Here is a 26,101-nt window from a genome sequence, read left to right as displayed (position 1 = left end):
TTTCACTGCGAGGATGGGATGTAGCCATCAACCATGGGTGATGCCTCCAGACTGATTAGCTGTGCGAGTGACAGCCGCATAGGATATTTTCCCGAGAGGATGAAAGTAGCCACAGCTGATGGTGAACCCCTATACAAAGCTTGCCATGGAAAGGAGTAAGAAGGATTGAGTAGAAGCAGTGGGAGAGCAGGCGTCCGTGAGCTCTACAGCATCTCCATTCCGCTTATCTGAAATTCCTACCAATGAATCTGCATAAGTATTCTATCCCTTTTATTATGTATTTTCTTTTTATTTTATAATTTATTCCAATAATCACAATTACCCTTTAATCTCCCTAACTGAGATTTGCAAGGTGACCATAGCTTGCTTCATACCAACAATCTCTGTGGATTCGACCCTTACTCACGTAAGGTTTATTACTTGGACGACCCAGTACACTTGCTGGTTAGTTGAACGGAGTTGTGAAAATAAACAGTGCCCTAAGGGTATATTCATACAAGTACAAAGAACATAAGGATCACAATTTCATCCACCAAGTTTTTGGCGCCGTTGCCGGGGATTGTTCGAGTATGGACAACTGACGGTTCATCTTGTTGCTCAAATTAGGTAATTTTCTTTTCAAAAATCTTTTTCAAAATTTTTCTTTTTATTTTTTGTTTTTCTTAATTTTATTTTCGAAAAAATTAATAAAAATCCAAAAAAATCATAAAATCATAAAAACTAAAAATATTTTGTGTTTCTTGCTTGAGTTTTGAGTCAATTTTTAAGTTTGGTGTCAATTGCATGCTTTTAAAATTTTCTGCATTTTTTTTCGAAAATCCCATGCATTCATAGTGTTCTTCATGATCTTCAAGTTGTTCTTGATAAGTCCTCTTGTTTGATCTTGATGATTTCTTGTTTTATGTCTTTTCTTGTTTTTCATGTGCATTGTTGCATTCATATTTTTCATGCATTAAAGATTTCTAAGTTTGGTGTCTTGCATGTTTTCTTTGCATCAAAAATTTTTCAAAATTATGTTCTTGATGTTCATCATGATCTTCAAAGTGTTCTTGGTGTTCATCGTGACATTCATAGCATCCTTGCATGCATCTTGTGTCTTGATCCAAAATTTTCATGTTTTGGGTCATTTTTGTGTTTTTCTTTAAAAATTTAAAAATCAAAAATATCTTTTCCTTATTTTCCTCCAAAATTTCGAAATTTTGGGTTGACTTGGTCAAAAATTTTCAAAATTAGTTGTTTCTTACAAGTCAAGTCAAAATTTCAATTTTAAAAAAATCTTATCTTTTCAAAATCTTTTTCAAAAATCATATCTTTTTCACTATTTTTCGAAAATTTCAAAAATTTTTTTCAAATTATTTTTAAAAATCTTTTTCTTATCTTTATATGTAATTTTCGAAAATTCACTAATAATTAATGTGATTGGTTCAAAAATTTGAAGTTTGTTACTTTCTTGTTAAGAAAGGTTCAATCTTTAAGTTCTAGAATCTTATCTTGGAGTTTCTTGTTAGTGAAGTAAGTAAATTCAAAATTTTTGAATTAAATCTTTTTATCTTTTATTTGATCTTTTTCAAAAATTTTATCTTTTTCAAAATATCTTATCTAACTTACTATCTCCTTATCTTTTTCAATTTTAATTTCAAATCTTTTTCAATCAACTAACTAACCTTTTGTTTGTTTCTTATCTTTTTCAAAACCACCTAACTAATTCTCCCTCTTCTATTTTCGAAAATTCTCCCTCTCTTTTTCAAAAATTCTTTTTGTTTTAAATTTTAATTTCAATAACATTTATCTTTAATTTTCGAAAATCACTAACTCTTTTTCAAAATTATTTTCGAATTCTCCCTTCTCTTTTCTTCTTCTATTTAATTATTTAATTACTAACACTTCTCTTCACCCCTCTTCATCCAAAAAACCGAACCCCCCTTCCTCATTCTTCTACTCCCTTCTTTTTCTACTAACATAAAGGAATCTCTATACTGTGACATAGAGGATTCCTCTTCCTTTTCTTGTTTTCTTCTCTTTCATATGAGCAGGAACAGGGATAAAGGCACTCTTGTTGAAGTTGATCCAGAACCTGAAAGGACTCTGAAGAGAAAATTAAGAGAAGCTAAATTACAACAATCCAGAAGAGACCTTCTAGAAATTTTCGAACAAGAGAAAGAGATGGCAGCTGAAAATAATAATAATAATGCAAGGAGAATGCTTGGTGACTTCACTAAGCCAACGTCCAAGTTTGATGGAAGAAGCATCTCCATTCCTGCCATTGGAGCCAATAACTTTGAGCTTAAGCCTCAACTAGTTGCTTTAATGCAACAAAACTGCAAGTTTTATGGACTTCCATCTGAAGATCCTTATCAGTTTTTAACTGAATTCTTGCAGATCTGTGAGACTGTATAGACGAATGGAGTTGATCCTGAAGTCTACAGACTCATGCTTTTCCCTTTTGCTGTAAGAGACAGAGCTAGAATCTGGTTGGATTCGCAACCAAAGGATAGCCTGGACTCCTGGGATAAGCTGGTCACTACCTTCTTGGATAAATTCTTTCCTCCTCAAAAGCTGAGCAAGCTGAGAGTGGATGTTCAAACCTTCAAACAAAAAGATGGTGAATCCCTCTATGAAGCTTGGGAAAGATACAAGCAGCTGACCAAAAGATGTCCATCTGACATGTTTTCAGAATGGACCATATTAGATATCTTCTATTATGGTCTCTCTGAATTTTCGAAAATGTCATTGGATCATTCTGCAGGTGGATCTATTCACCTGAAGAAAACGCCTGAAGAGGCTCAAGAACTCATTGACATGGTTGCAAACAACCAGTTTATGTACACCTCTGAGAGGAATTCCGTGAATAATGGGGTACCTCAGAAGAAAGGAGTTCTTGAAATTGATGCTCTGAATGCCATATTGGCTCAGAACAAAATGTTGACTCAACAGGTCAACATAATCTCTCAAAATCTGAATGGATTGCAACATGCTTCCAACAATACTAGAGAGGCAGCTTCTGAAGAAGCTTATGATCCTGAGAACCCTGCCATGGCAGAGGTTAATTACATGGGTGAACCCTATGGAAACACCTATAACTCATCATGGAGAAATCATCCAAATTTCTTCTGGAAGGATCAACAAAAGCCTCAACAAGGCTTTAACAATGGTGGACGTAATAGGCTAGGCAATAGCAAGCCATATCCATCATCTTCTCTGCAACAGACAGAGAATTCTGAACAAAACACTTCTAATTTAGCCAATATAGTCTCTGATCTGTCAAAGGCCACTTTCAGTTTCATGAATGAAACAAGATCCTCCATTAGAAATCTGGAGGCACAAGTGGGCCAGCTGAGTAAGAAAATTATTGAAACTCCTCCCAGTAGTCTCCCAAGCAATACAGAAGAGAATCCAAAAGGAGAGTGCAAGGCCATTGATGTGATCAAAGTGGCCGAATGCATAGGGGAGGAGGAGGACGAAAATCCTAGGGAGGAAGACCTCCTGGGACGTTCCTCAAGCAAGAAGGAGTCTCCTATTAAGGATCCTGAGGAATCTGAGGCTCATCTAGAGACCATAGAGATTCCTTTAAATCTCCTTCTGCCATTCATGAGCTCTGAAGAATATTCATCCTCTGAAGAGAATGAAGATGTGACTGGAGAGCAAGTTGCTCAATACTTAGGAGCTATCATGAAGCTGAATGCCAAGCTGTGTGGTAATGAGACTTGGGAAAGTGAACCTCCCTTGCTCATTAGTGAACTAGATACTTGGATTCAGAGAACTCTACCTCAAAAGAAACAAGATCCTGGCAAATTCTTAATACCTTGCACCATTGGCACCATGAGCTTTGAAAAAGCTCTATGTGATCTTGGGTCAGGGATAAATCTTATGCCACTCTCTGTAATGGAGAAGCTGGGGATCATTGAGGTACAACCTGCCTTGTTCTCATTACAATTGGCAGATAAGTCCATAAGACAAGCTTATGGAATAGTAGAGGACGTGCTAGTAAAGGTTGAAGGCCTTTACATCCCTACTGATTTCATAATCCTAGACACTAGGAAGGAAGATGATGAATGCATCATCCTAGGAAGACCTTTCCTAGCCACAGCAGGAACTGTGATAGATGTCAACAGAGGTGAGTTAGTCCTTCAATTGAATGGAGACTACCTTGTGTTTCAAGCACATGGCCATCCCTCTGTGACAAAAGAGAGTAAGCATGAAGAGCTTCTCTCAGTTCAGAGTCAAGAAGAGCCCACACAGTCAAACTCTAAGTTTGGTGTTGTGAGGCCACAACCAAACTCTAAGTTTGGTGTTCAAACCCCATATCCAAACTCTAAGTTTGGTGTTGGGACTACACACTAAATTGACCTGATCACCATATGGCTCCATGAGAGCCACTGTCAAGCTATTGACATTAAAGAAGCGCTTGTTGGGAGGCAACCCAATTTTATTTATCTAATTTTATTTTATTTTGTTTCTTTGTTATTTTTGTGATTTATTAGGTACATGATCATGAGAAGTCACGAAAAAAATAAAAAAAATTAAAAACAGAGTCAAAAACAGAAGAAAAAAATTTTCACCCTAGAGGCAGCGCAGACTGGCGTTCAACGCCAGTAAGGTGCATCTGGCCGGTGTTCAATGCCAGAACAGAGCACCATTCTGGTGCTGAACGCCCAAAACAAGCAACAACCTGGCGTTAAACGCCAGGATGGTGCACAGAGAGGACAAACTGGCGCTGAACGCCAGGAACAAGCATGAAACTGGCGTTCAACGCCAGAAACATGCATTACATGGGCGTTGAACGCCCAGAACATGCACCAATGGGCGTTTGAACGCCAGGATGATGCATAAAGGCATGTTACATGCCTATATGGTGAAGGAATGGTATTTGTTTTCACCTCAGGATCTGTGGACCCCACAGGATCCTCACCTCAGGATCTGTGGACCCCACAGGATCCCCACCTAACATATTCCTACCTTACCTCCTAATCCTAGTTTTTGTGAATGTGATTACTCTTCCCCATGTCACACTTCCCAACATCTTCTTCATCAATCACCTCAATTCCTCTTCCCAATTACCCCATTCACCATTCACATCAAACCCCACTTCCCCATAAACCCCACCTACCTCCATAAAATTCAAATTCACTTTCCCACCCATTCCCACCCAAATTGGCCGAACCTATACCCTCCCCTCTCCCTATAAATAGCCTTCCATTCTTCTTCATTTTCACACAACACTAATCCTTCTTCACCTTCATAGCCGAACCCACTTCTCTCTCTCTCTACCATATTCTCTTCTTCTTCTTCTACTTTTCTTTTCTATTCTTGCTCGAGGACGAGCAACATTTTAAGTTTGGTGTGGTAAAAGCATAAGCTTTTTTTGTTTTTCCATTACCAATGGCACCTAAGGCCGGAGCTTCCTCAAGAAAAGGAAAAGGGAAAGCAAAAGCTTCCACCTCCGAGTCATGGGAGATGGAAAGATTCATCTCCAAGAGCCATCAAGACCACTTCTATGAAGTTGTGGCAAAGAAGAAAGTGATCCATGAGGTCCCTTTCAAACTCAAGAAGAATGAGTATCCGGAAATCCGACATGAAATTCAAAGAAGAGGTTGGGAAGTCATAGCCAACCCCATACAACAAGTTGGAATTTTAATGGTTCAAGAGTTCTATGCCAATGCACGGATCACTAGAAACCATGATCAAAGTATGAACCCGAATCCAAAGAATTATCTCACAATGGTTAGGGGGAAATACTTGGATTTCAGTCCGGAAAATGTGAGGTTGGCGTTTCATTTACCTATGATGCAAGGTGATGAACACCCCTACACTAGAAGGGTCAACTTTGATCAAAGGTTGGACCATGTCCTTAGGGACATTTGTGTGGAAGGCGCCCAATGGAGAATAGACTCCAAAGGCAAGCCAGTCCAACTAAGAAGACTGGACCTCAAGCCTGTAGCTAGAGGATGGTTGGAGTTCATCCAAAGATCCATCATCCCTACAAGCAACCGATCTGAAGTTACTGTAGATCGGGCCATCATGATTCATAGCATCATGATTGGAGAGGAAGTGGAAGTTCATGAAGTCATCTCCAATGAACTCTACAAAATAGCTGACAAGCCCTCACACATGGCACGGCTAGCCTTCCCCCATCTTATATGTCATCTATGTTACTCAGCCGGAGTTATCATAGATGGAGATGTCTCCATTGAAGAAGACAAGCCCATCACCAAGAAAAGGATGGAGCAAACAAGAGAAGTTCCTCACGGCCCTCAAGAAGAACATGAGGAAATTCATCATCAACAAATGCCTCAAGAAATGCACTTTCCTCCCAACAACTATTGGGAGCAACTCAACACCTCCTTAGAAGATTTGAGCCATAATGTTGAACAACTAAGGGTGGAACATCATGAGCACTCCATCATTCTCCAAGAAATAAGAGAAGATCAAAGAGCAATGAGGGAGGAGCAACAAAGGCAAGGAAGGGACATAGAAGAGTTGAAGAACATCATTGGTCCTTCAAGAAGAAGACGCCACTAAAGGTGGATTCATTCCTTGTTCTTTATTTCTTTCTGTTTTCGGTTTTTAATTATTATGTTTATCTATGTTTTGTGTCTTTATTTCATGATCATTAGTATGTAACCATGCCTTAAAGCTATGAATAAATTCCATTAATCCTTCACCTCTCTTAAAAGAAAAATGTTTTAATTCAAAAGAACAAGAAGTACATGAATTTCGAATTTATCCTTGAATTTAATTTAATTATATTGATGTGGTGACAATGCTTTTTGTTTTCTGAATGAATGATTGAACAGTGCACATGTCTTTTGATCTTGTTGTTTATGAGTGTTAAAATTGTTGGCTCTTGAAAGAATGATGAACAAGGAGAAATGTTATTGATGATCTGAAAAACATCATGAAATTGATTCTTGAAGCAAGAAAAAGCAGCAAAAAAAAAAAAGGGGGCGAAAATTTCAAAAAGCAAGGATCCAAGGCTTTGAGCATTAATGGATAGGAGGGCCCAAGGAAATTAAATCCAGGCCTAAGCGGCTAAATCAAGCTGTCCCTAACCATGTGCTTGTGTCATGAAGGTCCAAGTGAAAAGCTTGAGACTAAGTGGTTAAAGTCGTGATCCAAGGCAAAAGAGTGTGCTTAAGAGCTCTGGACACCACTAATTGGGGACTTTAGCAAAGCTAAGTCACAATCTGAAAAGGTTCACCCAGTTATGTGTCTGTGGCATTTATGTATCCGGTGGTAATACTGGAAAACAAAGTGCTTAGGGCCACGGCCAAGACTCATAAGTAGCTGTGTTCAAGAATCAACATGCTTAACTAGGAAAGTCAATAACACTATCCGAAATTCTAAGTTCCTAGAGAAGCCAATCATTCTAAACTTCAAAGGAAAAAGTGAGATGCCAAAACTATTCAGAGCAAAAAGCCACAAGTCCCGCTCATCTAATTATAATTAATATTCATTGATATTTTGGAATTTATAGTATATTCTCTTCTTTTTATCCTATTTGATTTTCAGTTGCTTGGGGACAAGCAACAATTTAAGTTTGGTGTTGTGATGAGCGGATAATTTATACGCTTTTTGGCATTGTTTTTAGGTAGTTTTTAGTAAAGTTCAAGCTACTTTTAGGGATGTTTTCATTAGTTTTTATGTTAAATTCACATTTCTGAACTTTACTATGAGTTGTGTGTTTTTCTGTGATTTCAGGTAAATTCTGGCTGAAATTGAGGGATTTGAGCAAAACTCTGAAAAAGGCTGACAAAAGGACTGCTGATGCTGTTGGATTCTGACCTCCCTGCACTCGAAATGGATTTTCTGGAGCTACGGAACTCCAATTGGCGCGCTCTCAACGGCGTTGGAAAGTAGACATCCAGGGCTTTCCAGCAATATATAATAGTCCATACTTTATTCGAAGAATGACGACGTAACTTGGCGTTGAACGCCAAATACATGCTGCTGTCTGGAGTTAAACGCCAGAAAAACGTCATGATCCGGAGTTGAACGCCCAAAACACGTCATAACTCGGAGTTCAACTCCAAGAGAAGCCTCAGCTCGTGGATTGATCAAGCTCAGCCCAAACATACACCAAGTGGGCCCCGGAAGTGGATTTATGCATCAATTACTTACTCATGTAAACCCTAGTAGCTAGTCTAGTATATATAGGACATTTATCTATTGTATTAGACATCTTTTGACCACTTTAATCTCTTTATTCATTCGGTCACTTGATCATGGAGAGGGCTGGCCATTCGGCCATGCCTGAACCTCTTTCACTTATGTATTTTCAACGGTGGAGTTTCTGCACACCATAGATTAAGGGTGTGGAGCTCTGCTGTACCTCAAGTATTAATGAAGTTCTATTTTCTTTTATTCAATTCTCTTTTATTCTTATTCCAAGATATTCATTCGCACCCAAGAACATGATGAATGTGATGATTAGATAACCCTCATTATCATTCTCACTTATGAACGTGCGTGATTGACAACCACTTCCGTTCTACATGCAAACAGAGCTTGAATGCGTATCTCTTAGATTCCTCAACAGAATCTTCGTGGTATAAGCTAGATAGATGGCGGCATTTATGAGGATCCGGAAAGTCCAACCTTGTCTGTGGTGTTCCGAGTAGGATCCTGGGAATCCGGAAAGTCTAACCTTGTCTGTGGTATTCCGAGTAGGATTCCGGTAATGAATGACTGTGACGTGCTTCAAACTTGTAACCTGCTGGGCGTTAGTGACAGACGCAAAAGAATCAAGGGATTCTATTCCAGTAGGAGCGGGAACCAACCGGTGATTAGCCGTACTGTGACAGAGTGCGTGAGCATTAGTTTTCACTGCGAGGATGGGATGTAGCCATCAACCATGGGTGATGCCTCCAGACTGATTAGCTGTGCGAGTGTGATGAGCGGATAATTTGTATGCTTTTTGGCATTGTTTTTAGTATGTTTTTGTTATGATTTAGTTAGTTTTTATTATATTTTTATTAGTTTTTAATTAAAATTTACTTTTCTGGACTTTACTATGAGTTTGTGTGCTTTTCTGTGATTTCAGGTATTTTCTGGCTGAAATTGAGGGACCTGAGCAAAAATCTGATCCAGAGACTCAAAAGGACTGCAGATGCTGTTAGATTCTGACCTCCCTGCACTCGAAGTGGATTTTCTGGAGCTACAGAAGCCCAATTGGCGCGCTCTCAACGGCGTTGGAAAGTAGACATCCTGGGCTTTCCAGCAATATATAATAGTCTATACTTTGCCCAAGATTTGATGGCCCAAACCGGCGTTCAAAGTCACCTCAAGAAATTCCAGCGTTAAACGCCGGAACTGGCACCTAATTGGGAGTTAAACGCCCAAACTGGCACTAAAGCTGGCGTTTAACTCCAAGGAGAGTCTCTACACGAAAAAGCTTCATTGCTCAGCCCAAGCACACACCAAGTGGGCCCGGAAGTGGATTTTTATGTCATTTACTCATCTATGTACTAGTTTTCTATAAGTAGGACCTTTTACTATTGTATTTAGAGAGACTTTTGGTAGCTATCTTTGTTTTATGCTATCTTAGACCTTTGGAGGCTGGCCATTCGGCCATGCCTAGACCTTGTTCTTATGTATTTTCAACGGTGGAGTTTCTACACACCATAGATTAAGGTGTGGAGCTCTGCTGTACCTCGAGTATTAATGCAATTACTATTGTTCTTCTATTCAATTCCGCTTGTTCTTTGTCCAAGATATCACTTGTTCTTCAACTTGATGAAGGTGATGATTGACGCCCATCACCATTCTCACCCATGAACAAAGTGACTGACAACCACTCTTGTTCTACAAGCATCTGAGGCTTAGTGAATATCTCTTGGATTCTTTAATCGGAATCTTCGTGGTATAGGCAGGACCTGATGGCGGCATTCAAGAGAATCCGGAAGGTCTAAACCTTGTCTGTGGTATTCTGAGTAGGATTCAATGACTGAATGACTGTGACGTGCTTCAAACCTGTAACCTACTGGGCGTTAGTGACAGACGCAAAAGAGGGATTCTATTCCGGTAGGGGAGGGAACCAAACCGGTGATTGGCAGTACTGTGACAGAGTGCGTGCATTAGCTTTCATTGCGCGGATGGGAGGTAGCTGCTGACAACAGTGAAACCCTACACGAGCTTGCCATGGAAAGGAGTAAGAAGGATTGGATGAAGGCAGTAGGAAAGCAGAGAGACGGAAGGGAAGGCATCTTCATACACTTGTCTGAAGCTCTTACACCAATGATATGCATAAGTATCACTATCTTTATCTTTTATATTATTTTCGTTCATCATCATATATATTTGAGTTTGCCTGACTAAGACTTACAAGATGACCATAGCTTGCTTCAATGCTAACAATCTCCGTGGGATCGACCCTTACTCACGTAAGGTATTACTTGGACGACCCAGTGCACTTGCTGGTTAGTTGTGCGAAGTTGTGTAATGCCATGGAATTGAACCACCAAGTTTTTGGAGTTCATGACCAGGGATTATGAGAGTTGTGAAAAGTATTGTTCACAATTTCGCGCTACCAGAGTGACAGCCGCATAGGATATTTTCCCGAGAGGATGAAAGTAGCCACAGCTGATGGTGAACCCCTATACAAAGCTTGCCATGGAAAGGAGTAAGAAGGATTGAGTAGAAGCAGTGGGAGAGCAGGCGTCCGTGAGCTCTACAGCATCTCCATTCCGCTTATCTGAAATTCCTACCAATGAATCTGCATAAGTATTCTATCCCTTTTATTATGTATTTTCTTTTTATTTTATAATTTATTCCAATAATCACAATTACCCTTTAATCTCCCTAACTGAGATTTGCAAGGTGACCATAGCTTGCTTCATACCAACAATCTCTGTGGATTCGACCCTTACTCACGTAAGATTTATTACTTGGACGACCCAGTACACTTGCTGGTTAGTTGAACGGAGTTGTGAAAATAAACAGTGCCCTAAGGGTATATTCATACAAGTACAAAGAACATAAGGATCACAATTTCGTCCACCAAGGACAAGCAAACCTTTAAGTTTGGTGTTGTTGGACGCTGCGCTTATTGGTTTTCTGGCACAAAAGGGAGGCGAATCATCTTCATTAAGGAGCACAACCTGAAGAATAAAGCGACCGCTAGGATAACTAAGGTGGTTGAGTTCCTTTCATTTTTTATTCCTCCCCTCTTTTTCTATGTTATGTTCCAGCTTTCTGCTATTTTGCTTTGATTGTTGCATGATAATTTATTAGTTAGAATCTTAGGACTAGTTTAGTTTTCTTTTAATTGCTTTAATGCTGAAAAGATGTTTCATGTACCACTCATTGAACTTGAATCTAAAAATAAAAGAAAAAGAAGTGATGTATTGCATGAGAAATTGAGTTAATTTTAAGAATAGTCTGATTTACTTAAATGTGGTGGTATCTTCTGTGATTTTTTAATGCATGATATGAATAGTGCATATTTGAATTTGAATCAAGGGATGTTGATGTATAAGGAATAGGAATTTAGAAAATTATTATTACTTCTCTGAAATTAACAAATATTTAATCCTTGAAGCAAAAGAAACAACAAAAAAAGGAGATAATAATTAATAAATAAAAGCAAGGTCCAAGGCTCTAAGCATCAATGACTAGGGAGGTCAGACATGATTAAAAGCTCAAAGAGTTGTTTCCCTAGTCATATGCTTGTGGTGTGATTGTGTCAAGTAATCCTTGAGACAGAACACTTAGAGTCGAGACCAAGTGCGTTTGACAGAGTATGCCAAAGGCTTTGAGCACCAATGTCTGGGAGTAACGGAAAGAAAAATCAGAACTCAAAGAGTGTTCCTCAGTTAAGTGCTTGTGGTGTTTCTGTGTCAAGTAACTCTTGAAACAAAATATTTAAAGTCACGGCTAGGCTCAAGGTGCAAAGCACCAAAGAAAAAATAAATTAAAGTAAATTTTGCTGTGTTCAAGGATTAAACTGAAATATAAAAGATCAGAGGATTCATAATATTATCCGGATTCAAATTCCGAATGACATTAACATTCTTCTTATTCAAAGGAGAGTGAGATGCCAAACCTATTCAGGATTGCAGTTATAAATCCCACTATAAGAAGAGACACGAGCTTAATCGAACTCTCATTCTTATGCAAATTCACATCATAAGCTTATATTAGTTTTGGTTGCTTGAGGACAAGCAACAGTTTAAGTTTGGTGTTGTGATGCGTGAGCATCTTGCTATCTTTTCCTAGTGAATTTGCATCTAATTTGTTGAGTTTAATTAAGAATTAATTATATTTAAGCCACTATGGATGCTATTTTGAGTTTTGTGCAATACTATTTATTTTAGGTAGCATTCAGCAGAATTTGATGGAGTTTCTGCAGCACAAGAAACAAAGGAGATAGCTGCGAGGAGCGACGCGCACGCGTGCCTGACGCGTGCACGTGAGTTGGAGGTATCCATGGCGACGCATGTGCGTGACTGACGCGCATGCGTGAATTGAAGATTTGCTCAGCGACACGTCCGCGTGACCGACGCGTCCGCGCGACTTGCGAAGAAGACCAGCGACGTGTACGCGTGACTGACGCGTACGCATGACGTGCGCAATCTGCAGAATTTACAGAAATTGCTGGCGTGGATTTTGGGCTGCATTTTTGGCCCATAAAACACAGATTAGAAGCTGCAGAATGGACAAATCAAGTGGTCCCCACCCATCAACGGAAGACTTGTTAATTAATTCGAATTTAAATTCAAATCTGATTTTGAGGAAAAGATATTATTTTTAGATAATTAGATAATAAATTATTAGGATTAGTTATAAATAGGAACTCTGTACATTTAGACAGGGGACAGACATTGTTACAAGAACCCTTATTTTTCCTCTCTGAACCATGAGCAACTAATCCTTCATTGTTAAGGTTAGGAGCTCTGTCTATTTTTATGGATTGATTTTATTGCTTTTTTCTATTTTAATTCATGTATGGATTTATAATTTAAGAATTGTTTTCTCTCTTTATCTTATGAATTTGGGTGGAACGGAAGTATGACCCTCTTTCTATTTGAGTTCTTGTAAAACTTGGAAAAGCTCTTTACTTGAACAACAGCTTGAAAACATATTCTCCTAAATTTTAATTATCTGGAATTAACGGGATACGTGACATATAATCCTTCTATTTTTTGGTAATTAGAATTTATGTGGCATGCAAACTGGAATTTAATAATGTAGCTTCTAATTGGAATTAATTGACCAAGAAATTGGCAGTTAATGAATTTTAGAGGAGACTAGAAAGGTCTAAGGAATTAAGGTCTAGTCACATATAGTTTGCCATAAATTAAATCCTACATAATTAAAATAGTTAGTAAGAAAAATTAATCCGGAAAAATAGATAACTCTGAAGCCTTAACAGTTTTCTCCATATTGCATTCCCAATTTATTTAATTGTCTATACTTTTGATATTCTGAATTCGAACTTAAACCTTTTGAACATCTCAAAATCAATTTCTGCTTGCCTAACTAATCCTATCAAATGCTGTTGTTGCTTGATCCATCAATCCTCGTGGGATCGACCCTTACTCACGTAAGGTATTACTTGGTACGACCCGGTGCACTTGCCGGTTAGTAGTGTGGGTTGTAAAATACCGCATCAATATTCCACCAACAATAATTAAATTCCAAGCCCTAAAATTGCCATCATTTAGTGATTAAACCAGCGGCAGATAAATATATCATAACAATGAAACATTGTTGTGATTTTACAGGACCAGAATTAATTAAACAGTAGGCAATGAACCGATAGCGACGCGAGGAGGGACAAACCCAATGGCGAGGTGAGGTGAGCAGCAATGAACACGACGGAGACGCCAACAGGATGCCAGCAATGAGGAACACAGGCAATGACGAGAAAATAGAATAGAGAAGAGTAAATCGCGAGCAGTGATATGGAACGCGAAGAGCAAAGAGTAAATCTCCCATCAATCAAAATTCAAAGTGGTTGGAGTAGTTTTTTTATTTCAACAATTCCACTAAATTAACCATTAGTAAGTAAAATTTGAGAGAAATTTTTGTCATAGCTGAGAGACTTGAGAAGAAGATGTGGACGACACCACGGCAGAGCAAAGTGAATGTTTCAAAACGACACGAGCTAAAGATCAAACATGGCAAAGCAGAGCAGAACACGATGCCAGAAATAGCACATGACACGAGCAGAGCAGAACGTGATGTGAGCAGCGGAGCAAAACACGACGCGAGCAGAGCAGTTAAGAACACCACGACGGCGAGAGAGAGAAACGCAGAATGCGAGTCAATGTCGTAAAATTGGGGAAATTGAACTAGGGTTGGGGTTAGGATTTTGATTCTAAAATGGTAGGAATTGAGTTCTGTTTCTAAGTATACTTGAATTCATGTTAATGAGGAAGGCGATGAATCAATTATTGCTCGTGTTTCCTTTCTTGTTTTTGGTTTAGGAGGGAAAATAAGTTCTATTAAAATATTTGGATGGAATTAAAATTTTGATGAAAAAGATTTAAGCAACGTTTACTACCAGAAGTTTGTTATATATTTAAAAGCAACTCTTATAAGGTGTAATATATGAATATTATAAATGTTGTTTATTTAATTCACTAAAGCAACATTTTTCATATGTTCTTTAAATTGATCAAAGAGAACACTTATTAACAAAGAGTTGTAATAGTCTTATTTTTTTGCAATAAATTTTAAATGTTACTTTTGACTATTTTAAACAACATTTTTTAAGTGTTGTTTATAGCATATGTTGCAATAGCTCAAAAATGTTGTAGTGTAATGAATAATTCAAAACAAAATTGATTATTTTGAATCCAATTAAGTGGCTAAGGTGTGGTTGGATTCTAGTTAATGTTTTCGTTCATAGTTTATGATTCTATAAGTGAATAATATTTTTATTTGTAAAAATTGTTGTTCACCGTTGATGATTTGAATTGAATATAATGTAAAAGTTCTGCACTAAAGAAAATATTTTTCTGTACTTGGGTGTTACACGGAGATATTTGAGTGTTTTGTTTAAGAATTTTCGGTATATTGTGCTGATAAGTTCTGCATAATTCAAAACTCTTCCTCTCCCTCCTCTTCATCTTCTGCTGCTTCTTCTTCTTTTTTTTCTTATTCATCTTTTTTTTTTCTTATTTTATCTTCTCATCAAGTTTCTTCTTATACTCTTTTAACAAGAATAAAAACAAAAAAATCAAACAAAAAAAAAAGAAGAACCACATAATGGTACAAAATTATTTGGAAGAGGATGAACTTACATTCGTTCAACTAAAATAAATAAGGAAAACAGAAGAAAAAATGCATCATTAAAGGAAATATTTTTCCGTATTTGCAGCAAATTTGGGTGTAACACGAAGATATTTGGGTGTAACACGAAGATATTTAGGTGTAGTGTTTAAGAATTTTTGGTGTATGTGTGCTGATAAGTTCTGCATAATTCAAAACTCTTCCTCTTCCTCCTTCTCATCTTCTGCCGCTTCTTCTTCTTCATCATCTTCTTATTTCACATTCTCATAACTCTCTTGGGAGAAAAAAATCAAACAAAGAAGAAAAATAATACATAATTGCGAAAGCAATAGAAAGAGAAGGAGAAAAAAAAACGCAGCAACAACAGTAATAAAAAAATGACGATGAAGATGAAACATGCGAAGAAAAAGGAGGAGAAACACAAAGAAGAAGGATAAGAAAAAGGAAGAGAAGGATGGGGAGGAGGAGGAGGAGGAGGAACGCAAAGAAAAAATGACGGTTGTGGTTTTGATCAAGGAAGAAGAAGAAAAGTCTTTCATAATGGTGAGTGAGTGCGCTATGAAAACCGTTGAGTAGAGCGCGTGTTAACACACTCGTATGGGTGAGGCGGTGAGCGTCCTTTTTGTTGGGTTTGGCCCAACTTGTATAACTTGTAAGGCAAAAAGACTTGTATATTTAGCAGGTCTGTTATAGCATTTCCAGTAAATTTGTTATTGAGATTTAGCCCCTATCCAAGTAGAAGATATTGGAATGGTATTAAACATATATTAAGATATCTTTAAGGATCTATTGATAAGGGCTTATTTTATTGTATGAATCAATATTTCATACAGGTTTTCTTCCTAATCTACATAAAGGCAGGTTACAAACATGTTATTTATTTACAAATGGATGAACAAATATAATATTGGCACCCAACAAAGCAAATCATAGCTGTAGCCTCCTCAAATCATGCAGAAATATTGGCAATTTATGAAGCGACTTGAGAATATATTTGGCTTAGGTCAATCACCCAACATGTTCAAGATATGTGTGGCTTACCCATAAATAAATACCAGCAATATAACTCTACTTGCATGCATTAACTAAAAAATTATAGATCAAAGAAAATAGAACAAAGCATATTTTATTAAAATTTTTTTACTCTCATGATTTTCAACAAAGTAGTGATACAAACATTTAAAAATTTGTTTTAATAATAATTTAGTAGATTTGTTCACTAAAACACTACTTACTTCAACATTTGAGAAACTAGTATCTAAGAGTGGGATGCATCACCGAAAAAATATCAAATGATGTAATTATTAAAGGGAGTAATAAAGATTGTACTTTTTTCTTAACTATGATTTTTATTTCACTCTAGATTTTTTCTGGTAAGTTTTTAACAATGCAACTAACTAACGTATTATTACAAGACAGTATATTCTTTTTCTTCACTAATTTTTTTTTAAATTTTTAATTAATAAAATTTTAATGAGATACTAGTCTATCACTATCACTAAAAACATCAAAAAAAAATGTTATAAATATATTTGTTACAGATGTCTTAGAGTATAACCATATTTTAAACACTACTTTCTATTTCTTTTTTCTCTTTTCTCTCTTCTTAAATTCTAATTCTTATTTTCATAATAATAATAATAATAAAGCTACCGGAAGCTTGAAGGACTAGCAAGCCAAATATTTTATATGGAATGTAATAAATTATCACTTTATATTTTATCATATTTAGTTAGAATAAAATTATTACATTTAAGGTTTAGGATTTATGGTATTATATTATGTTAAAATAATATTTGATGTTTATTTGTATCAACGGTAAATTTACGATTTCACTTGAGGTTCAATTTTTTTTACATAATTATCCATTATATCAATAGAGTTAGTTTATTCTATTGTTTTGAGAATTAGATTAAGAATCAAAAACCAATTTATTTAACCAAAAATCGATTACCGAATCAATTTGATTCAGAATAAAGATCGGTTAGTAATGAACTGCTCAGAAATTTGGAAAAATCCATCAAACTCTAAGATTAATCGATTGAATCAGTTTAGTCTTTTAGTGGTTAATTAATTTAAAATAATAAAATATAAAAAAATATTTTTAAAAAATTATATATTTTATATATAAATATATTATTTTATTATATTTAATTCAATTCTAATTAGTTTTTTTATTAAAATTTTAAATTTTTAAACTTCTAATTCTATCGATTTAATTGCTAATTCGGTTTTTAAAATCATGTTTTATGCAAGTTATAGTTTGAGAGGCGCACCCTCTTCTTCAAAGAGTACAAGAAGACTTTCGGTCACAAAAAAAAAAAAAGAGTATAAGAAGACTATGTCACTAATGATTAATGGAAATGGATTCTCTCCATTTTTTCTAACACTTGAGAGAATAAAGTGTAATCTCTCACCTTTAATTCTATAAGTGGGACTAAAATTAAATAGGAGAGAGAGAACAATGAAAGGTGAGATCCTCCACTGGACACCATCCAATTTTTTTTTCACTGGAGAGGATCTACTCCCATGATTGATCAAACTAGAGTAGTAATTGGTGGTAATAGATTTGAGCATCGAATGAAACAAAATTGTTCCTCCATTAATTAGTTATTGGTAGAACATCCATGAGTAATCATATGATGAGTTCCTACGAAGGAAAAAGTAATACTATGCTGCTTCTTATTCTTTGCTTCAAGTGCCGATGAAAACGGAAAATTGTTGAGGGCAGGGGATATTCACTTAAATGAATTAATGATGATGATACCCTTCTGGTTCTTGGAATAATATCCAACCTTTAATGTCAATTTGATCAATGAAGTATAATAAAAAAAAATAGTAAAATTGCTTACCTTTATTCTATTAGGTCTTATAATTTTAGATCATTTTTAATTGGATTTTATTATTTTTTCTTAAAATCAAATTTGTATAGTTTACAAATATTTTCAATCAAATCCCTATTTTTATTGTTTGATGGAGATCAACGAAGTTTTCTTCCAAAAATAAGAGAGATTAAATCCCAAAACATGCACAACTGTCATTAATATATTGATCTTCTTGACATTTTTTTTGTAATTATTTTTTTTTTATAATTCGATTCTCGAAAATATTTAATAACAAAAAATTAATTAAAATTAGTTAAAATTTATCTTATTTAATATTTATTAATTGTTATAATAATTAATAAATGTTAAATAAGACAAGTTCTGTTTTTTTTTTTCTCTAATATTACCGCATGATCAAATATCTTCAAAAATCCGTGGCCTAGATCTGAAACCAAATTGATTAGGACAATAATTAACTCACAATAATCTTTATTTCCTTTCTATATAAATTCTCATCACTCTCAATATTACGCTGGAGATATGGGAAGATCGACGGCAGCAATGGCATTTGCTCTGCATATAGAGAACAAAAGCCACCACAACCTATATATGAACAAGTATTTCTCAAATTCTCTTTCTTTTTCATATCATGTATCATTATGTGCTGTATTTTTTCTCAAGTTCGGTTTTGTATAATAATTTACAATAGTACTCAATTATTTGTTTTCTTACTTTTATGAAGATTGTTACAAAGCTTTATATATTGACTATTGACTGGGGTATATAGTAGCGTTTAATTTGAAGTCTCCTTATTAACTTGTATTATTGTATATCTGGAAACCAAAAATGCATTGGAAAGTAGAAACTTTTAGGTGCACTTGATTTTGTATTTTTATTTTTTATTTTTATTTGTAGTATTATATAAAAAATAAAAATAAATATATAATTTTATTATTCTATTATTATCTTTTTTTTCACAAAATTATAAAATAAAAATAAAATAAAAACACAAAATAAATACAAGATGCAATATTTTTGTAACATGAAAATTGTTTTGGTAAAAGATAAAGTTAAGTGAAAAATAAAAATTATAGTTAATTTTTTAGAAATTCTTATTGTAAAAAGTACAATTCTCACTCAGCATCATTCTTTAAGGGTTGGCTATTAACTAATGAGTTATTACATACATAAAATAAAATTTAAACCTCTAACATTTATTTAAGCAGACAACTAAATTGACGAGTTAACGAATTCAAGTTGGTTATAACTTGTTAACATATTAACATTACCTTGTTTTTTTGGTGGGATGTTATAACTTATAACATTACTCTTTTGTTCCACAACTTATAACATTACTCTTTACTATAGCAATACCTATGGAGGCTTGATTAGCCCAATAGCCAACAAAAACCCAACCTTTTCGGGTTAGGGCTATAAAGCCCACGGTCTGGTTCACCATAATTTTGAAAAATAGTTTTATATCTGATCCAGAAAAGAAGATAAGATTTTCATTCAGAAACCATGTTCAGGGTTTATGAAGGGAGAGTCACGTTTTGTAATAATGTTAGCAGTTGGGTTGGGTCGGCTATTGTTTTTGGGTGTGGGTCGGACTTTCCGGCCCATACTATGACCAAAAAAAGAAACCATGTTGAATGATAAGAGGTTATTAACACCAAAAAATAAAAAAATGATAAGAGTTTTCCCTGTTCTCCTTTTACCCTTCCCCTTCCTAGTTGTTGTCCTGTCCTGGTTCTTTTTTGTTTTTGGTCCTGTTCCGCCCTTTGGTCATCGATGTTCCATCCTGGTTCTGAGTAGCAAACCAAGACCGAAAATTAGAGGCGCTTGATTAATTAATTTACCCATGGAAGAAAAAATGATTAATTAATTTACCACTTTAACTAAAGTGTCAGCTGCCAAAAAATAATAAATAAATGCATAAACCAAACACTGTCCATGTGTGATATCAATCATGTCTTGTCCATGATCAACTAACTGATGTAAGTACTTTAAATGTTTATGACAAAAAAAAGCACTTTAAACGTTTTAATTACTTTACAGTTTTCTATAATTTGTTTTTTCAGTTAGTTGTTTTTGTAGTCCAAAAGTTTGTACTTAAGTGTTGTTTAATTATTCTATTATCTAATCTTTCTATTAGATTCTTACTGTTTCAAAAATTTATAATTAATTTCATATGCTTGATGAAAATTTTGTAATTACATTTTTATTAGTTATTATTTTTAAGAAAAAACAATAATTTTAGTATATTTTATAATTTATCCTACATCAAATTAAAACTTGTATTTCTTAACAAAAGTAGTTAAAAAGAGTCTAATTAAAATTTTTTATCTAATTATCTAATATAAAGGCCCGTTTTACATTGTACATATACCATTAACTTTTCAAATAGCTGATGTCTTCACCAAACTCTTGTCTAGTGTTAATTTTGAACAACTCAAAAGCAAATTCAGGGTGATTCAAAATTCCTCTCTGAGTTTGAAGAAGAATGTTAATGTAGAATGTCAAAAGGATGAAACTGATTCCATAGCTAAACCAATCCTGTTAGTTAGTTACTAGAGTCTTTAACAGATTCTTGATATATGCATTAAGTGTTAATGCTGTATATAATATATAAATGTAAAAATTACTCTTTGTAAAAATAACAAAAAAAAGTATCTAAAAACACTATTGAAGATATATAATTTTACTCTTATGATCTTATCTCTCTATCTTTTCTCTTTCTCCGATTCTTAATCCTATGAAAGTTTAAGACCATAAGAAGTAAAAGACTAATTACAAAGCTTTTCTATTGTATGAAAATTTAAGTATTTTCAATTAATTATTGATTTATAAATGTATTTTTCTAGACCCTTAGATTCTGGTTAAAAATTTTGTGATTAAATTTTTACTATATTTAATTTTTTTTAAGAAAAAATTATTCAACATAAATACTTGATCAAGAAAACTGAAACTAAATAAATTTAGTTGAAAAACATTTTTACTATAGAGAAATTTGGTTAGAAATGTATAAACTATAAAAACTTAATTAATTAAAATTTGATTATAAATTCTTAAATTGTATATAAACACACTTAATTAATAATTAAGTGAAACTATATACATATCTAAAATAATTTACCCTCCATTATTGTAACCTACATGAGAAAGGCTCATACTTACAAGTTACAATATTGCTGCTTCATTGGAGGTTTCAGTGCCGATTAAGTATCACTAAAATTGTTGGCAATTTGATATCAAAATCAATAAACTATGTAAGAAGGCTTATTGAAAACATTACTGCTGAAATCAGATATGAAAAACAACCAACTGAAATGTGAAATGATGCACAAAACAAGTATATATCTTCCTTTTTTTTTCATATTTGCACTACTTTTTTTCCTTTTGTATGCTTCAAGTATATAATTTTGGTTGAGTTTTAAATATAATAAGAATATTGGTATTCTAGTAATTTTAGTCGTTAATATCAATCATATAATATTTTTAGTATTAAAACATAAATATTTTTGCATTTTTTATCGAAAATATATGTAATGTGGTGGATAAGTACAAATGAAATAAAATTATAATCACTAAAGCATTGAATCAAGTATTTTGTAATAAGAAGCTAAGCAAGGGAAGGGTTCAAAATTTCAAAGGGGGTCCAAGCTATTGTATGGTTCAGAAACAAGAAAAATATCTGACTGGCCCACAACAATCCTCTTAGATTACGTATAACTGACGACATAAGTTACCTCAAAATCGAACCTAATATTATGTAAAGTGTGAAACAGAGTGTATATAATATACAAGAGAACAGAGAATGACATGAGAAATGACATCAATGAATTTGTTCTCTGTACACTTCATCATCAAGCCACAGTATGTATATTCCTGCAGCATGTTATAACACTTAATAGTTCATAGAACAACTTCATTTTCTGTCTATCTCCACAATTAATTAATAAGGCAGACATGTCTTTTTAGCAAAATCCAAAATTGTAACACTGTATTGTATATTACATATGTTATATGCATGTCTTCTCTTTTCACACAACACAATTTTTCAAAGCATAGGTGGTTGATATAAAACCACATTTTAATAAGTACAGCCACATAGGTAGTGGATTTATTTATTTTTTTATTTAGCATTTGAATTTATTATTAAAATTTGACTAGTTTTGACTCAAAAAACTATAACTATATTTTTTTTAACATCATTTTTTTTATATGCAAGTATCAAATTTGAGATTATGAATAAGAAGACAAGCGTATTTATCACTCAACCAATCTAATATTATTACATTATTTATGTGATGAAACTAATTTTTTTTAAAACAATATAAGTTTAATAGTTTTTTTTATTTGCATAATTTTTTTTTACGTAGATCTTCTTTCCCTTTTTTAATTTGTCTTGTATTAATTTTTTTTGTTAATAAGAATCAAAATCTAAACTTTCAAATTATAATAATTTTAATGTCATATCATAAAAAGATACACATGAATCATTATATTTTTAACAGTTTTATTTAAATAAGAAATCTTGTACATTAATATATTTTCACACCTGAAGTTTCTAATTTTGTCATTCCTTTTTCTTTATTGGTAGGATATAAAGCCTCACAACTCAAGGTTTTCAAAATATTGTGAAAAGCTTCTTCTCTTAGCAAGAATGGCTTCTTCAAGTGCCTTTCAATGGTTGAGTCTTGTGGGAATCATTTGGCTCCAAGCCATAAATGGAACAAATACAAATTTCCCAGCATACTCCTCACAACTAAAGCAACTCCTCTCAATATCCCAAGTTCAACTCAACAACCTTGCTTTCGCCTCCGATGCCGGAAAGCTCTTTGGCTTTTTCTCCGGCATGGCGGCGATTTACCTACCCCTTTGGCTTGTCCTAATGATTGGAACAACACTTGGTTTGGTTGGCTATGGTGTCCAATATCTCTTCATAACAAACCAAGTCTCTTCTTTGTCCTATTGGCATGTGTTCTTGCTAACAGTTATTGCCGGAAACAGCATTTGCTGGATCAACACAGTTTGCTATGTTGTCACAATTAGGAACTTCTCTTCTGATCAACAAGTTGCTGTTGGAATCACAACAAGTTACCAAGGATTAAGTGCTAAGATTTATAACACCATTGTTGATGCTATTTCCATGCACAACAAAAATAAAGCTACAATCTTTCTCCTTCTAAACTCTACTATACCATTGATTGTTGGATTAGTAGCTTCTTTTATACTTGGAGAAATTGATGCCACCACAAGGAATAGAAAAATGGGTGTTGGGTTTGTTGTTATGTTTTTCATTACAATTACAACTGGGGTTTATTCTGTGATCACAAGCTTGGAATTTGTATCTAGCAAGATATCTCAAAAGGGTAACCTTTTTGGTATTATAGTGTCCCTTTTGATCCCTCTATTAGTCCCATTTTCAATGAAGATCAATGAACTCGTTGGATCATGGCAAACAAATAGAGAGAATTCATTAAGGGTATGTGTGGAAGAGAGCAATAATAATAATAATGAGGTGAAAGAGAGTGAAGATATGACAGAAGATGTTCATGATGATAATGAAGAAGTAATTATTAGTAGAAGTAGAGAAGAGATTGGAGTGATGTTGATGATTAGAAGAATAGATTTTTGGCTATATTTCTTTGTGTATTTCTTTGGTGCAACACTTGGTTTGGTATTTCTTAATAATTTGGGACAAATTGCTGAGTCAAGGGGTTGCTCTGCCACTTCTTCTTTGGTGTCTTTGTCTTCATCTTTTGGATTCTTTGGAAGGCTCATGCCATCTCTTATGGACTACTTTTACAGGTATAATTACACATTCTTTTCATCACTATCTAACAACATTTATAGTTATTACATATTCATCATATAATTCAAGGCTATTACTATGTTAGTTGATCAACAACTCTACCTTAGTGAAGAATAAGAGAATAATTTTGTTTCCACTCCAATGGCATGCAACTACTTGAAAAAACCTATAAATTTACTTTAGTTAATATTTTATTATTGAAAAAATGTCCAACCAACTTTTGGTGTTTACACTAATTGTTTATCACATAACTTTAAATTCTTTTTTTTTTCCCACTTGCCTTTTTCATTTTCCTTTTTCTCTTTTTTCTTTCCTCCGTTTAATATATGGTGTCCGACACTAACAATGGGTTCAAATAACAAGATTGCATATTATTTTTCATACTATTTTAAAATCTTTTTACGTAGATACATAAAAATTCTAAAATCACCAACAAAATAAAAATATTTTATTTTTTATTATAAAATATTGAGACTAATATTCCTATTTTTGAGTTAAAAAAAGTCTTGTTTTTATGTTAATTGTTTATGTAAAAATATTATCTGCACATTAAAAATCAACTACTAAATTATTTATGATCTACATATTTAATTTAATTTATTTTTAATATGTATTCTATTTTGGTGATTAATTTTGATATACATCTTACTGGTATGGTTGTTATTTATGCATGTAACACTAAAACAATATGATTTGTGCTCTTATGATTTTGTAGGGGCAAGTATGTAATATCAAGACCAGGATCAATGGTAGCAATGATGGCACCAATAGCAGGTGCATTCTTCTTGCTCCTAAACAAAACACACCTAGCCCTATACATAAGCACTGCCATAATTGGAGTGTGCACTGGAGCAATCACTTCAACTTCGGTCTCAACCACAAGTGAGTTATTTGGGACAAACAATTTCTCAGTGAACCATAACGTTGTGGTGGCAAATATTCCAATGGGCTCATTTCTCTTTGGTTACTCTGCTGCACTTGTTTACCATAATGAAGGAAATCGCCAACAACGTTATTATTCTGGCAAGTGTATTGGAATGGAATGTTATAGAGACACTTTTATCGTATGGGGTTGTCTTTGTTGGTTTGGGACTTTGTTGGCTTTGATTTTACATGTTAGAACTCGCAAGTTTTACTCATCACAAAAATGATGTCATTTTTACAGAATATATTTTTCCCACTTTTTAACTACACTAATAGTTATTCACTCATTAATCAATCCTATAACACTTTTAAAGTTAAGCCAAAATAAATACATAAAAAACAGAGTAACATGAAAGTGAATATACCTGTTTTTCTTTATTCAAATGCATACAATTAAGATTTAATTTCTTTCAGCGTGAATAGGTGTGAATTCTTCTGATCAATTAAGTATAGGGTTTAAAATTTAGATTATATATGGAGGATATAAATTCTAGTGTGACTTGATGATCATAAAAAGGTTTAATTGATTTTTCGGTTTTTAATTTGGTATTCAATTTGATAACAATATATCAACTAGTAAACGTCGTTTCAAGGTTTAATTCAGTCCTAATTAATAATGTGTCTCCATCAATAATTTCGATAATTATCATGAGCTACTTTTTAATCAGCCTAATAATAACAAAGCCTTCGTGTCACTTATTATACGGAGATAAATCAAAGCATTCTGAAATGTGTCTCGCTCTTTTTTATACCAAATGGATTTTTTCCAATTTATGTTAGATAGATAGACTGTTGGGAGATATAATTGAAGGAGAGTGAACCAATTTGTTATCTAATAATAGTATAAATGAAAGAACAACCGTAACACATGCAGTTCAATCTAATAACAAAAATGTTAATTATATTAATACGCATAAAAAAATAGAGTATATACTCAAATAAATTTTTTAAAAATTTTGTATTGGACTTTTTTATCAAAAAAAAAATTATTATGTTAAAATTTTTGAATTTTATAAAAATAAGTCATATAAAATTAAATAAAAATAATAAATTTTGCTAAAATAAAATTTATATGTCTTATTGTTATAAAGTTTAAGAACATTAATATAACAAAAAAAATTAAAAACAAAAGCGTTCAAACTAAAATTTTTTAGTGATCTATTTAAATATATTCTCAAAAAAAATAAGTCACATATTACAAGAGACTGTGTGTGGCGGGTTCCAAGATTTTCCTACTCCAAGGTTCCAACTTCTAACTGCCAATTCAGAATTCGAGATGGATTAAGTTTGAAAAAACATT

At 33.9% G+C, this 26,101-nt stretch overlaps 1 protein-coding gene across 1 annotated transcript; it reads left to right on the top strand.

Moving 5' to 3' along the window:
* The first annotated feature begins 22,709 nt into the window (after positions 1-22,709).
* Positions 22,710-25,038, top strand: LOC130942161 (protein NUCLEAR FUSION DEFECTIVE 4-like). The gene is made up of 2 exons (XM_057870856.1): positions 22,710-23,873; positions 24,593-25,038. Exons 1-2 carry the CDS (start codon positions 22,726-22,728, stop codon positions 25,026-25,028), a joined length of 1,584 nt encoding a protein of 527 aa, XP_057726839.1. The 5' UTR covers positions 22,710-22,725; the 3' UTR covers positions 25,029-25,038.
* Positions 25,039-26,101: the final 1,063 nt, after the last annotated feature.

This window comes from Arachis stenosperma, chromosome 7 (assembly GCF_014773155.1).
Source record: "Arachis stenosperma cultivar V10309 chromosome 7, arast.V10309.gnm1.PFL2, whole genome shotgun sequence".
Classification (NCBI taxonomy): domain Eukaryota; kingdom Viridiplantae; phylum Streptophyta; class Magnoliopsida; order Fabales; family Fabaceae; genus Arachis; species Arachis stenosperma.
The sequence above is the reverse complement of the archived record's forward strand: the minus strand, read 5'-3'. Positions and strand labels throughout refer to the sequence as shown.

What these genes read in the sequence shown, in the direction of transcription:
- LOC130942161 (XM_057870856.1), top strand. Translation starts at nt 22,726, where the DNA reads ATGGCTTCTTCAAGTGCCTTTCAATGGTTGAGTCTTGTGGGAATCATT. An exon ending in CTTATGGACTACTTTTACAG is followed by an intron (nt 23,874 to 24,592) that starts GTATAATTACAC and finishes ATGATTTTGTAG; the next exon opens with GGGCAAGTATGTAATATCAA.